Source organism: Phascolarctos cinereus, unplaced genomic scaffold, assembly GCF_003287225.1.
Source record: "Phascolarctos cinereus isolate Bilbo 61053 unplaced genomic scaffold, phaCin_HiC Scaffold_2;HRSCAF=192, whole genome shotgun sequence".
Taxonomy (NCBI): Eukaryota; Metazoa; Chordata; class Mammalia; order Diprotodontia; family Phascolarctidae; genus Phascolarctos; species Phascolarctos cinereus.
In genome coordinates, this window is record NW_027555625.1 from 174,591,539 (window position 1) to 174,605,953 (window position 14,415).

Here is a 14,415-nt window from a genome sequence, read left to right on the forward strand (position 1 = left end):
GAGGGGATGCCCATCAACTGGGGCATGGCTGAACAAGTTGTGGTATATGAATATAATGGAATACTATTGTGCTGTAAGAAATGATGAGCAAGTAGACTTCAGAAAAACCTGGAAAGATTTATATGAATGGATGCTGAGTGAAATGAGTGGAACCAGGAGAACATTGTACACAGTAACAACTACACTTTGTGATGACTGACTTTAATACTTAGCTCTTCTCAGCAATGCAAGGATCTAAGACAACTCCAAAAGTCTCATGATGGAAAATGCTGTCCACATCCAGAGAAAGAACTTTGGAGTCTAAATGCAGATGCAGGCATACTACTTGCTCTCCTTTTCTTTTGTTGTTTTGCTTTGTTTCTTCTTTCTCGTGGTTCCTCCCATTAATTTTAATTCTCTTTACATCATGACTAAGGTGAAAATATGTGTAATATGAATGAATAAATAGAGCCTATATCAGATTGCATGCCATCTTGGGGAAAGAGGGGAAGAAAATTTAAAACTCAAAAGCTTATGGAAGTGATTGTTGAAAACTAAAAATAAATAAATTTTTAAATGGTCAGCATAACTCACAAAAAATAGTACATCTATGTAGATATGCATATATAAGTGTATATATATACATATAGAGAGGGTGGTCAATTATGATTTGATAGGTTTTATGTAATAATTTCCAAAAATCTCAGAATGACTATATAAAAGGATTATGTTAAACTCCCTGCATATTTCAAATAATATTCACTGTTGGTAACTATTTGATATTGAGATGAGGCAGGGATTAGCAATATAAATTTTGGATGCTAAAATAATATTGTTGTATTTATGGCATTTTAAAAATTTCATCTTTTTTTTTAAAGTATCACATAAGCAAATTGTCATTGTCAGCAGAAACTATGGATTTTACAAATGAGTCTGAAGTGGATGAAGTAGAAGCTGCCCTCTCTAACCTGGAAGTCACATTAGAAGGTGGAAAAACAGAAAACATTTTGGTATGAGTTTCCCTTATATGAAATGATCTCAAAACAATGACTATGTTTTTATAACTAATTGATTCTTGAAATTGATTCTTCCATTCTGTTTTAGAACATTTAACCTAATTTCTCAAAAGAAAAAGTTCTCACTCTAGGGAGATTTAAACTCATTTTTCTGATCTGTGCACCTGGGAGATAAAAGACTGAAGCTCTGTCTCTTGGAGGTGATACTTCAAATGGAATTGAGATATCCAGGATTATTTGACCACAGAAATGATTCATATGATTTTCAAATGACTCAGCTATTCAAATGAGGCCATCTAGAAAATGGTCCCAATTTTTAGCCAGACACAATGCTAGAAGAGTACTATCTGCAGAACCCCTGTTTTTCTGTCTCTGTGATAAATAATTCTTTGAGACAAGATCCTAAAAATTATGTGAAAGCACATGATAATCATTTGCTGTGAATTTTTTCTGATAGATTACTCACTTATTTGGTCAGAAGAGACAGCATTTCAGATAGGCAAAATGTAGCACATGTATAAAGTTATTCAGAATGTCAGGACTTTTAAAATTGTATTTTTTACTTGAAAAGTGATGTCCCCAAACTCATTCCAATAAAAATAATATGACCTAAGCAAAAAAAAAAAAAACAAAAAACAAAAAAGTTCTCAATCTTGGCTATAAACCTATCACTAAGACCTGATTACACTTTCACAGATAATAGATATACACATTTAGAGGGCTAATAGCTACAACAAACACTAAGCTATGTACAAGCAATTAAGTCAGGCACTGAGGATAGAAAGACAAAAAAAAATGAAACTTTAAAGAGTTCTTCTACTGGAGGATCTGGGGGGGTGGGGAAGAACACAACGTGTGCACAAATAAATGTCAGTTAAGAGGGACAGAGCACTAACAGGGGCACTTAAAGAAGGCTTCATGAAAGAAGTGGCATTTGGGCAAAGCCCTAAGAGGTTGTAACAGGCAAAGATAACAGAGTGGATCCCGGGAATAAGGCAATAACTTGTGCGAAGGCACACATATGACAAAGGGATTGTTGTATCTGGGGAACACTTAGGAGTCTAGTGTAGGTGAATCAGAGAGTTCCACGAGAGAAGTAATAAAAAGACAGCGTAGAGTAGTTCAAAAAGTGTAGGACTTAGGTCTGAAGACCTGAGTACAAATCTGGCCTCAGACCCTTACTAACTATGTGAACAGGGCAAGGGACTTAACCTCTCACAGCTTCAGTGTCTTTATCTGTAAAATAAAGTGAACAGCCCCTACATCAGGTAGTTCATAGGGTTGCTGTCAGGATAACTGTCAGCCTTAAATACTATCTCGATTTGAATTACTATTTTTAAAGATAGGTTGGAGTCAGGTTTGCAAGGCCTCATATGCCCAGGCTGAGGAGTTTGTATTTTATCCTAGAGCTAATAGGAAGACACTGGAAGTTTTGAACAAGAGAAGGATATGCTTAGATCTGTCCATTTGGAAGAATGTTTTGACAGCTGGGTGGAACACAGGTTGGAGAAAGGAGAAACTTGAAATAGGGAGACCGAATTAGAGGTCACTAGTAATCCAGGGAAAAGGTGATAAGGGCCTGAATTAGGGTCACAGCTATATGATTGGAGAGAAAATGGTGGATATGAGAGATGTTATGGAGATAGAATTGACGAAACTTAGCGAGTGATTATGCTTTACTGTTGCAGAATTCTTTTTTGTTGTGTGTGTGATTCAATAGGGGTTAAGTGACTTGCCCAGAGTCACATAGCTAGTTGCAGAATTCTCAAAGTAATGCATTTCTTGTCAAGGAAGGAGAAGGGAGCAAGCATTTATTAAGCACTTCCTGTGTGTCAGGCATTGTGCTCAGTGCTTTACAAATACTGACTCATTTCATTCTCACAACAACCCTGTGAGGTAGTTACTATTGTTATCCCCATTTTACAGATCAAGAAACTAAGGCTGATATATCAAATGACTTGCCCAGGGTTACACAGCTAGTAAGTGTCTGAGCTGGGATCTGAACTTCTGAATCTAGGCCCAGTACTCTGACCACTGTGCTGCCTAGTTGGCTCTAAGGACCAATTAATTAATAGGTTGGATAGAAAAAGCACTGGACCAGGAATCAGGAGCCACGGCTCTGAAACTATGTGTGATTTGTGGCTAGTCACTTAACCTGTGTGTGCTTCCTCTTCTGCAATAGAAGACTAATTTGGCAACATTTGCCCTACCTACAGCAGCGACTTTCTGTGAGGATTAATTGAAACAATGGACCGGCATATTATAAAATGTTTCAAAACCATTTTGAAGAGGAGAGAGTTAAGTTTGAAACACACAGAACAGACTGTTAAGGACCATAAACTAAAAAACCTTTAGGAAAATGTCATTCCTTTCAGTGCTTTTTAAACGGATGCCGTGGAGAAATGTAGCAAAGCTTCAGCCAACAATGGGATCACCACTCCTGTTTGATCCGGTCATCAACTTTCTACTACCTTTTGTTGGCCTTCCTTATCTTAAAAATAATTATAACCTTAATGATATTGACACATGATGAGAGAGGAAGTGAGCTGTTTGCACACAATTACTGACCTATAAATAGTAAGAAGGATAAAAAAGAGCTCATAACGGTGAGATGATAAGAATTACACATTTGGTATGTGTATGCATGCTTTCTTAATCTAAAAACTTTAAAGGGGAAGATCCATTCAACAAACATTTATTAAGCACATACTGTGTACAAGACAGATGAGAATAATAATTGGCATTTATATAGCAGTTTTAAAGTTTTGCAAAGCACTTTTTACACATTATCTCACTTGAACCTCCAAAGAATCCCATGAAGGAGGTTGAGCAGGCATTGTTATGCCCATTTTACAACAAGGAAATGGATTCAGGGAGGATATATGACTTACTGTTGGCACACAGCTGATAAGCATCAGACATAACGATTTAACCCAGGTCTTCCCTCACCTCCAAGTCTAGTTCTGAACCCAAAACTGTTTAAGTCAGTGTCACAGAAAAACAAACGCCTGAGAAAAAGTATATGCCAGATAAATAAATTTAGAAAACTTCCATTGTACCCACTTTAGAAATGAATGTGAAAAAAATCATCACTGATACTACACTGAAAGTAGAGTTACCATGTTGAGGAGTACTGATACTTAATTGGGAATTTAGTTGATTCAAAATGGAAGCCACAGTGCCACTATCCCCATGGATCAATGCGGCACTCTATGTTAGGCTTAAATCATAGCTATATGGTAAGGTAGAAGGATGGCAGCTGGGTAGCTCAGTGGATAGAGCACTGGGCATGGAACCAGGAAGACTCATCTTCATGAGTTCAAATCTGGCCCCAGACACTCACTAGCTGTGTGACCCTGGGCACGTCACAAAAACCCTGTTTGCCTCAGTTTCCTCATCTGTAAAATGAGCTGGAGAAGGAAATGGCAAATCACTCCAGTATCTTTCGCCAAGAAAAACCCAAATGGGGTCATGAAGAATCAGACACAACTGAAACGACTGAAACAGCAACCAGGTGGAAGGAACACTGGCTCTGCCATCTGAGGACCTGGGTTTAAATCCTTCTTCTGACATTTATTACCTATATGACCTTGGGCAAGGGCAGGTCACCAACACCTTCTGCCCCTCATCCCATCTACACCCCCCTGCCCTCTGGGTCTTGTGAAATGGGGAAGTTGGACTAGATAGTCTGATTTCCCTTCTAATAGGTTTCATTTAATTTAATCTAATTTAATGTATTTAATTCCACTCAATGCTATGGATACAAAAACACGAGTGGAAGAATCATTCTCTCAAGGAGCTCACATTCTATAAAACAACATTTATCACAGCATCATAAATATGGAGCTAAAAGGAGCTTCAGGGCTGTCTGGTGCAACCCCCCCCCCCCATTTTACAGATGAGGAAACTGAGGATCAAAGAGGTGACCCAAAGTCATACAGGCAAGAGGGGAGATTGAATTGGGATACTGCTTCCCGTATACATAAGCATATGCGAAATAAATAAACTTGCAGGGACTAAGAAGGGCTTTATTTAGAACAGGGGTACTTAACCTTTTTATATATATAATGTTTCACTTATATACATATACATATATATGTCTATTGGCATAGTGATTCACAGTGAATCCTGTGAACCCTTTCTCATAATAATGTTTCTAAATGCATAAAATACAGAGGATTATATTAAAGTTGTTCAGTCATTTCAGTCATGTCCAACTTTTTGTGACCCCCTTTGGGTATTCTTGGCAAAGATAGTAGAGTGGTTTGCAATTTCCTTCTCCGGCTCCTTTTACAGATGAAGAAACTGAGGCAAACAGGGTGAAGTGACTTGATCAGGGTCACATAGCTAGTAAGTGTCTGGGGCTGGATTTGAACTTAGGAAGAAGAGTCTTCCTGACTCCAGGTACTCTATCCTCTGAGCCACCTAGGTATCCCTGTATTGAAGTACAGTTATCAAAATATTTTTGAAAACAAAAATAAAACAAGTTCAAGATAAAAACCCTTGATGTAGAAAGTGTATGCCTGATTTGAGCCTTGAAGGAAACCAGGAATTCTAAGAGGTAGAGGTGAGGAGGGAATATATTCCATGCATGAGGGATAGCCAATAGAAAGTCACAGAGATGGGAGGTTGAGTGTCATGTATGAAGAAGAGCAAGTAGGCCTTGAGGCTGGCTAGACCATAAGTGTGTAGAGGATAGTAATGTTTAAGAAGACTGAAAAGGTAAAAGAGGGAAAGCTAAGAAAAGCTTTTAAATGTCAGAGAAATGTCTATTTGAACCTAGAGTTTTGGATCTCTGGTCCTATAACTAGCATTCCTTCTCACATACTGCCTATATTGGAAAGAAAACATGAGACAGTAGGGCTTTTTGTGTAACTTGGTCTTTGGAATATTTTTCTATGAAGTAAAATAACAGACTTTTTCATTTTAAAAGATGTACTTACTTGTATTGTGAAATGAATTTTGAACAGTTTGTTTCATGGTATTAATCTGATCCACTAATGTTGATTTCCTACATAATTTAGAGATCATTTAAAAACAGAATTTTAAAATTTTAAAAATATTGAGCAATTATTGAGTTATTTTGAAAAATATTTCTAGAATTTACTTTTTTCCTTAACCTTGCTTACTTATTAAGTGTTTTTTTACTTGTGTGAAAAATTCTGCCACTTATAAAATTACTGCTGGTAAAAAGCTGTGTTCTTCTCCATAGGAGGACATTACAGACATACCAAAGCTTGCAGACTATCTCAGATTATTTAGGTGAGTAACTACATAGAAGAACCAAGAAATCTTTGGTAATCAAAGTTTATGGATAAGGAGTTCTTTGATATTTAATGTCCAAACCCAGCCCCATATTAACAAAGATGAATCATCAACCCTGTCTTCCCCTGAGCACCAGTCAGGGCCCCAAATGGAAGCTGGGGTTATTTGCCACAATTAGAGGATCGAATCACTGTGGTGCTTTGAGCTTTCATGCTATTCTTTTAGGTATTTTTCAACTAGACACAGCTGGAATATTATTTAATAAGTGGTAGTCCTACTATAATAATTAAGTGATCAAAATTAGTTGCATGAAAGGTTTTGCCTTAATTTTTGAGAAACAAAGGCTCCAGTGGAAAGGAGTGAGTGTTGCACTTCAGAGGGTTGTATGATTTTATCTGTCTCTGAATTCAGATAGCCTTCACTGTCACCCTATGTAAAGACTTGCTAGGTTGTCAGGAAGTTTTTCCTACAAAAGAAATGATTGTCAAGTCTGTGATAATGTTAAATGAGTGTTAAGATGAAAGAAATGAGACTTCTTTGAAGTTATATCAGTTACTTATGCCATATTATGATTTGTTGATTTTTCTCAGCAAACAGACTTAGAGCGCTTAACTTCAAAAAAAAAAAAAAGTCACCACAACACTGGCAGGTTTGTTTATAACCAAGTCAAAGGGCAAAGGAAAGACTTTCAAAAACAGGTTCAATGAATGATAACACATAAATGTAACACAAGTGTTCAAAGGGTGTTTTCTTATATTGTATTTCTGGTACTGAATCAGTCACAGACAATATTTTGTCATTCTGGCCATGGATTTATATAGGTATAATCCTGTTTCCCCCTTTTTCACAAATATGCTGAAAAACAAAGTTACAATTGAAAACTCGGTTCTCTAGAGATTAGTTTGCTATATTCATTAGTCATGTTACAGGTCTAGATTATCAAAAACCAAAACACTTACCTATGATTTTATTGGTAGTTACAGAATCATGAGATAGAATTTCAAAGTGGTTAGAGAGCTAGTCTCTAGAAGAGGACCAGGTAGAGAGGGCTGATCTGCTTCAGTAGAGATAAATTTCTCAGCCTGAGTTTCCTATATGATAGAATCAGGAGTCCAAACTGAAAAAGGAAAAAGAAAACAGGTCACAATATCACCAAATTTCAAAGTCTCAGAAGTCTATCCCATACCCGAACAAGAATCTCCTGAACAACATATGTATTCAATATTTTCTTGAAGACTTCCAGTGAAGGTGGGACCATTTACCTCCCAATTCACTTTGGTGGAGCTATATAATTGTTAGGAAGTTTCTCCTTACATTAAACTCTAATTTGCTTCTTTTTAACTTCAATTTAACAAGCATACATTAAGGACCTACTTATACAGCACAGTTCTCTGCTGGGTACACACACACACACACACACACACACACACACACACACACACACACACAAAATACAACCATTCCTACCTTCAAAGAGCTCAAATTCTGTTGGCAGAATACTATCTGTATGCAAGGAAGTATCTACCAAATTCGTCCTCCTTCTACCCTTGAGGGCCAAGCAGAACAAATCTCATCCTTCTTCTAAGTGGTAGTCATTCAAATATTAGAAAAGAACTATCATGTCCACACCAAGTCTCTTCTGCAGGCTAACCTTTCCCATCTGCTTCAGTAGATCTTCATGTGACATGTTCTCCAGGCTTTTGCCCAACTGGGAACCCTCCTATGGACCCACTCCACATTAGTGCCTAGAATCATAGGATCATAGATTTAGAGCTACAAGAGACCTTGGACTTTTACACCTCTAATTTTAAAGAAGAAAGAAGACCTAAAGAAGTTAAGTTAATCAATCAGTAAATATTTATTAAGTGTCTACATGTGCCAGACACCTGTGCTAAGTACTGGGGATACTAAAAAAAAGGCAAAAGATAGTCCCTGACCTCAAGGAGCTTACACTCTAATGGAGAGATATTATGCAAATAAATATATGCAAAGATAGCTACAAACCTGATAAATAGGAAATAATTAGCAGAGGGAAGGCACTGGAATTAAGAGGGCTTGGCAAGTACTTCTTACAAAATGTAGGATTTAGTTGAGATTTAAAAGAAGCCAGGTTACTGAGGTAGTAAGGAACACAGCCAAAATTCAAACCCAGATGGTCTGGAACCAGAAGCATCAACTCTGTTCTGCATCCTTTTATCAATGTCTTTCCTAAAATCGGCCACTCAGAACTGATAGTATTTGACAGAGGTAGCCTGACTAGGGCATAGCACTACAGGGCTGTAATCTCCCTATTTCTACTTCTCTTACTTCAGCCTAATACTATATTAGTTATATCTTTTGGCTGCCATATCATACTTTTAACTCATATTGAGTTTGCTCCCTATTAAAACCCCCATATCTTTTTCAGATAAGCTGCTACCTGATCAGACCTCCCCAATCTTATACTTATGAAGCTGGAATTTTTTAAACCAAGTTCAAGACTTTACAATTATCCCTCTTAGTTTAATCTTTATTTTTTAAAATATATATTTTATGAAGATGACAGACATTAACAACTATCAATATTTTCTTACATAAAGAATACAAATGGTAGGTGCAGCTAGGTGGCACAGTGGATACAGTGCCAGGCCTGGAGTCAGGAAAACCTGAGTTTACTTGTAGCCTCATACAGTTACTAACGTAAGTGTGACCATTGGCAAGTTACTTAAGCTCTGTTTATCTCAGTTTCTCCATGTGTAAAATAGCGATAGCAATAGTACCTATCCTCCAGGGATGTCACAAGAATCAAGTGATATAATAATTGTAAAGCACTTATAACAGTGCTTGGCACACAGTAAATACTACATAAATGTTTGCTATTGATGTTAGCCATTATTGCATACATACACGTATACACATGTATTTGATGTTTTATTGACATTTTTTTCTACTTTTTTTGGTATCACTACCACAAACCTTGCCTTGTAACAATTAAGTATAATTAAGCTAAACCTACCTACTCGTTGGCCCTGTTTAAAAATCTATGCCTTGTTTTGCAATTCTAGAATCACCTCTCTGGCAAGAGGTACATACAGATCACCATCAGTCTTCTCGAGTCATGAATAGTCATTACATTGAACATGGTTTTTAAGTCTTTTACAATCATTTTCTTTTACAATGTTGTAGTCATTGTACAAGTTATTCTGTTTCTGCTCACTTGATTCTGCAGCCATATGTACAAGTCCCACCCCTACCACCCTGGTTGCTCTGAATACTCCCCTTTCTTTCAAAAATATTCCATTACAACCATATATTTGTTCAACCATTTCTCCATTGATGGGAATTCACTTTGTTTCCAGTTTTGTGTGTGTGTGTGTGTGTGCGTGTGTTTTAAAATTTGTTTACAGAAATTGCTATTACAAATGCTTTTGTATAAGTGGATACACAGTGTGTGTATACATATTGTGTTTGCAATAATATTTTACGTTTTTCTTTCCCTCTTTCTTTGAGTTCTTAGGGGTTTGTATGCAGTAGTAGTATTGCTAGGTCAGCAGTTGCATACCCATTAGTGACTTTTTTGGCCACAGTACCAAACTGGTTCTTTTGGATGATTGAATCAATTCACAACTCCACCAAAAGGGCATTAATGTACTTGTCCTATCACAGCTCCTCCAACAACTAACATTTTCCATTTTTGTCATCTTTGCCAATCTAATAGCACTTCAGGAATGAACTTCAGGGTTATTTTAATCTACATTACTCTTATTTTTAGTGACTTGAAAGATTTTTTTCATAAATGTGTTGATAGCTTGTCTTTTATGAACTGTCTGTCCATATTAACTATTATCTATTGGGAAATGGCTCTTGTTCTTATATATTTGTTTTCAATGTCCTATATAACTTATATATCAGACCTTTATAGGGAAAACTTAAAGAGAAACTTCCTAGATTCAAAATATTATTCCATGTCAAGATCCTTTTAGATCCTGTAATCTTTTGTTTTATTGATTCTTCCTAGCTTTGTGTTATCTGTGCGTTTGATTAGAAGCCATTTATGCCTTTATGCATTGATTATCCAAGTCATTAATAAACACATCCCTGGGATACTCCACTGGGGACTTCATCCCAAATTAACATTGAACCATTAATGACTATTCCTGGGATCCAGCCATTCAACAAGTACTAAGTTCACATAATAATACAATCATATGTCCTATTCCTCTTTATATTCTCCACAAATGTCTCATTAAAATGTAGGCAAATAGGGGCAGCTAGGTAGCACATTGGATAGAGTGTTGGCCCTGGAGTCAGGAGGACCTGAGTTCAAATCCAGCCTCAGACCTTTGATACTAGCTGTGTGACCCTGGACAAGTCACTCAACCCCATTGCCTAGCCCAAAAAAAAAATGTAGGCAAATGATATATCAGGATCACAGATTTAGAACCTGAAGGAACAAATAGTCTAGACCTTTAATTATACAGTAGTTAATTGAGACCCAGAGAGGTTACATGACTAGCCTGAGGTCACACAGGTTGTAAGTGGCAGAGCTAGGATTTTAACTAAGGACCACTGACTTCAAATATAGTCCACTTTCTACTGTACTATGTTGCCACCCTACAACATTCTCCTTATTTACTAGTTAACAAATAAGATTGGAGCTTGACTGATTGACAATAAAGCTATGTGAGCACTTCATGATCACCACCATGCCCTCTTCTAAATATTCATTAACTATCTCTTAAATAAATATGTATGCATATGTTTCTGTATATATATTTATATGTGTGTGTGTGTGTGTATATACACATACATGTATACATACATATATAAATATAATTTTAAAGAATTTTGCCAGGAGTGAAAAATCAATGTCACTGGCCTATACTTGACAGATTCTGTCATAGATCTTTTGGAAAACTGGGACATTTATCCAGCTCTAGTATACTGAAGAACCTCTATAGCAACCATTGGTAGTATTCTTCCATTTAGCATTGTATATAATTCATAGTATCTTTCTCACATTTCTCCTTTCTATTGCTTCTTTTCCAGTTTCCTTTTACTTACCCATTTCTTTCTTTTCCCTTAGCTAGTAGCACCCCAGGAATTACTTCATACTGTTGGTGATCCTCAGGGGTCCAAGGGCTGCTGGCCCTTGCTTAATGATTTTTCAAAACAAATATTTCTTTTAAAATTTGAGATGTTCACATCTTGGCTAGTGCTACCTTTTAAAAATTAATTATTAATTGAAAAATAATATCATTTTAAACTAAAATAATTCCCAATGTTAAATGTGTCAAGTAGAAACTAGGAAACTCCCTCATTTTTGTAATGATTATCAAAGTTTTGTACTGTTCTCATGAATATTATTTTCTGTCTAAGAACTGTTCTAGATATCACCAGGTATATGTATTTTCATACAAAAAACTGATTTCAAGTTTTTATAAATAAATTGGTAGGCAGCTGGATATAATTGAAAAAGAACACCATCTAGAGTCAGAAAACTTGTATTCAAATCCTCAATCCCAGTTCTTGTACTAACTGTCTATGTGACTGAACAAACCATTTAACTTCTCTAGCCCTCAGTTTCCTCATCCATAAAATGAGAGTGCTGGACTGAATGGCCTCATTCCATCTCTAAATTCTGCAATCCTCAAATTACAAAATGATTTAATATATTATAAATTATATGAAAGAAGCACTAGAGGAGAGTATCCTTCTTTTTTAGTATCCTGTTCAAAATTATATGTGCATTTGTTTTTCTTGGAACCATTAAGCTATTATTCTTTCATTTTCAGATCCAAAAAACTAACATTAAAAACTTTCAAACAGTATTGGTTTGTCTTTAAAGACACTTCAATAGCCTACTTTAAAAATCAAGACCTTGAACAAGGGGAACCACTTGAAAGACTGCATCTTAGAGGTAAGAATATTCAGTGGCAAATTGAATTATCATCATTAATCTAACAAATTAAAGGTAGAAGAATCTTGGAAACTAAGAGATTTAGTCCAATGGTAAAATTATTTTGCATGAGTTTGAAGCGTATGTTCCATCCCCTACCCAAGTATAATCTGCTTCAAGGTCCCATTCCATATATAGAATCAGCCTTTATTACGGTACTATAAACTCTTCAATCTAGCATCCTGTTTATTAAAAACCCTCTATTAATCAGTATTTCCATACATCTGGGGAAAAATAATCAATGTTCCTAACAATGATGCTAAGGTACTACAAAATCCTGAAGTGCCTTTTGACTAATTAAGGCTTAAATTTAATTCAGGGTAGTTTTAGCATTAAGTGTTTTTATTGTATTGCAGTCTGTTTGAAAACTGGTAATTCATGGATGGCATATATGATACCTTCCTCTCTACTAGGTTCTTAATAATTGTTAAATGATTAAATAATAAGTGGTAACCAAACTGTTTGATTAATCATAAAAATTCATTTCCTTGCCATACTGGATGAAAGTAAAGTGTGCTTGATTTATTTTAGAGTTTGCATTTTTAATAGCGTATATGATTTAAGGTTAACAATCTCTAACAAATTAAATTGCTAATATATTTGAAGCAAGTAGTGGGTTAATGAATAATTTTGTTTTCTCAATCAATTACTAATGACTCCTTCAGATTAAAAAAACTTCAAAAATCTATTTTTTGTGCTCCATGTTTCTTTTTTTTGTTTTTGTTTTTTTGCTTTTTGGTGAGGCAATCGGGGTTAAGTGACTTGCCCAGGATCGCACAGCTATTAAGTGTCAAGTGTGTGAGGTCAGATTTGAACTCAGGTTTTCCTGACTCCAAGGCCAGAGCTCTATCCACTACCCCACCTAGCTGTCCCTGTGCTCCATGTTTCAAGAAAAAAACCTGCAGAAAACTCTAATATTTTATTTCAACAAATACTAAGTACTTCCTATGTGCCTTAGGTACTGGAGATATAAAAATAGCTAAAATATAAACTTTTGTCTTAAAAGGTTTATAATATAATGAGAGAAGTTTTAAAGTGAAATAACTGATATGAAAGGAGTGATAAAAATGCAAAGTTTTTACAAAAATGTCATAAGAAATTTGAAAGGGAGAGTTCATATGCAAGTTATAAAGGGACCAGAGAAAGAGATTCAAGAAGGAGGTGTCTCTCGATTTCATCTTGAAAGGAAGGGAGGAATTTCAACAGACAGTGTTGGGGAAATCCATTCTTGGCATGGGGAAACAGAATGAGCAAAGGGAAGGGCAAAAATGGAGAACAGAGATTAGATTATACAGTTTGGCTGGAGTAAGTCATGACATAAGAATAAACACTTAGGTTGGGATAAAAATGTAGAGGACCAGTCTCTTGCCTCTTTTTGTGTCCCCAGTATTTAGTACAGTGCCTAGCCTGTAGTAGGTACGTAAAAAATGTTTATTGACTGACTGACCTTGAAAGTCAGAATCAGGAGTGTTTATATTTTACTGAGAAGGAAATAGAGCACCAGTGCAGGGTTTTGAATAAAGAGGTGATGTGATCAGAACAAATTACCCTAGCAGAAGTATTAAGTACAGACTAGAGTGCAGTTAGACTGAAGATCCGCAAACCAGGTTGGAAGCTGTTACAAAGTCTAGGTGAGTAGAAATAGGAATTTAAGGCATTTAAACTTAAGGCGGCTACACTGTGAGTGGAGAGGTGCAAGGAGAATCACAGGAGAATCGATGAACCCGGCAGATGATTGGATTTGAGGGATAAGGAAAAGAAAAGAGCTAAAGAAGAATTCAAGATTACGATGCACCTGAATAACTAGGATAATAATCCCATCGATAGAATGAGAAAATGGAACCAATTTTAAGGGGATAGTGTGAGTTCTGCTTGGTCATATTTTGAGGTATTAGTAATACATCCAATTGTATTCAGCAGAAACACGTGGGATTGGGGCAACTGAGAATGGGGAAGAAAAGATATAAATTTGGAGGTAATCTGCATAAAAGTGTTTAATGAAGACACAGGCATGGATGAGGTCATAGAGAGTGAGAATGGGGAGAAGGCCAAAACAGACAGAAGAATGACCAGAAAAGTAAGACAGCCATGAGAGTATAGCATCATGGGAGCCTAGGGAGGAGAAAGAGTGCCAAGAAAAAAGATGGTCATCCACCAATATCCAATGCTATTGAATATCAAGGAAGAGGAGGGCAATAAAGCAGAGAGGGGGCATTA

General features: G+C 36.2%; 1 protein-coding gene across 1 annotated transcript in view; it reads left to right on the forward strand.

Annotated features, from left to right (window-relative positions):
• FERMT1 (FERM domain containing kindlin 1) overlaps nucleotides 1-14,415 on the forward strand; it is a 63,616-nt gene that overhangs the window by 30,682 nt on the left and 18,519 nt on the right. Inside the window, exons 8-10 of the mRNA XM_020985622.2 lie at nucleotides 858-989; nucleotides 6,208-6,257; nucleotides 12,035-12,159. Coding sequence (XP_020841281.1) covers nucleotides 858-989; nucleotides 6,208-6,257; nucleotides 12,035-12,159 — 307 coding nt within the window. The remainder of the gene's footprint in view (nucleotides 1-857; nucleotides 990-6,207; nucleotides 6,258-12,034; nucleotides 12,160-14,415) is intronic.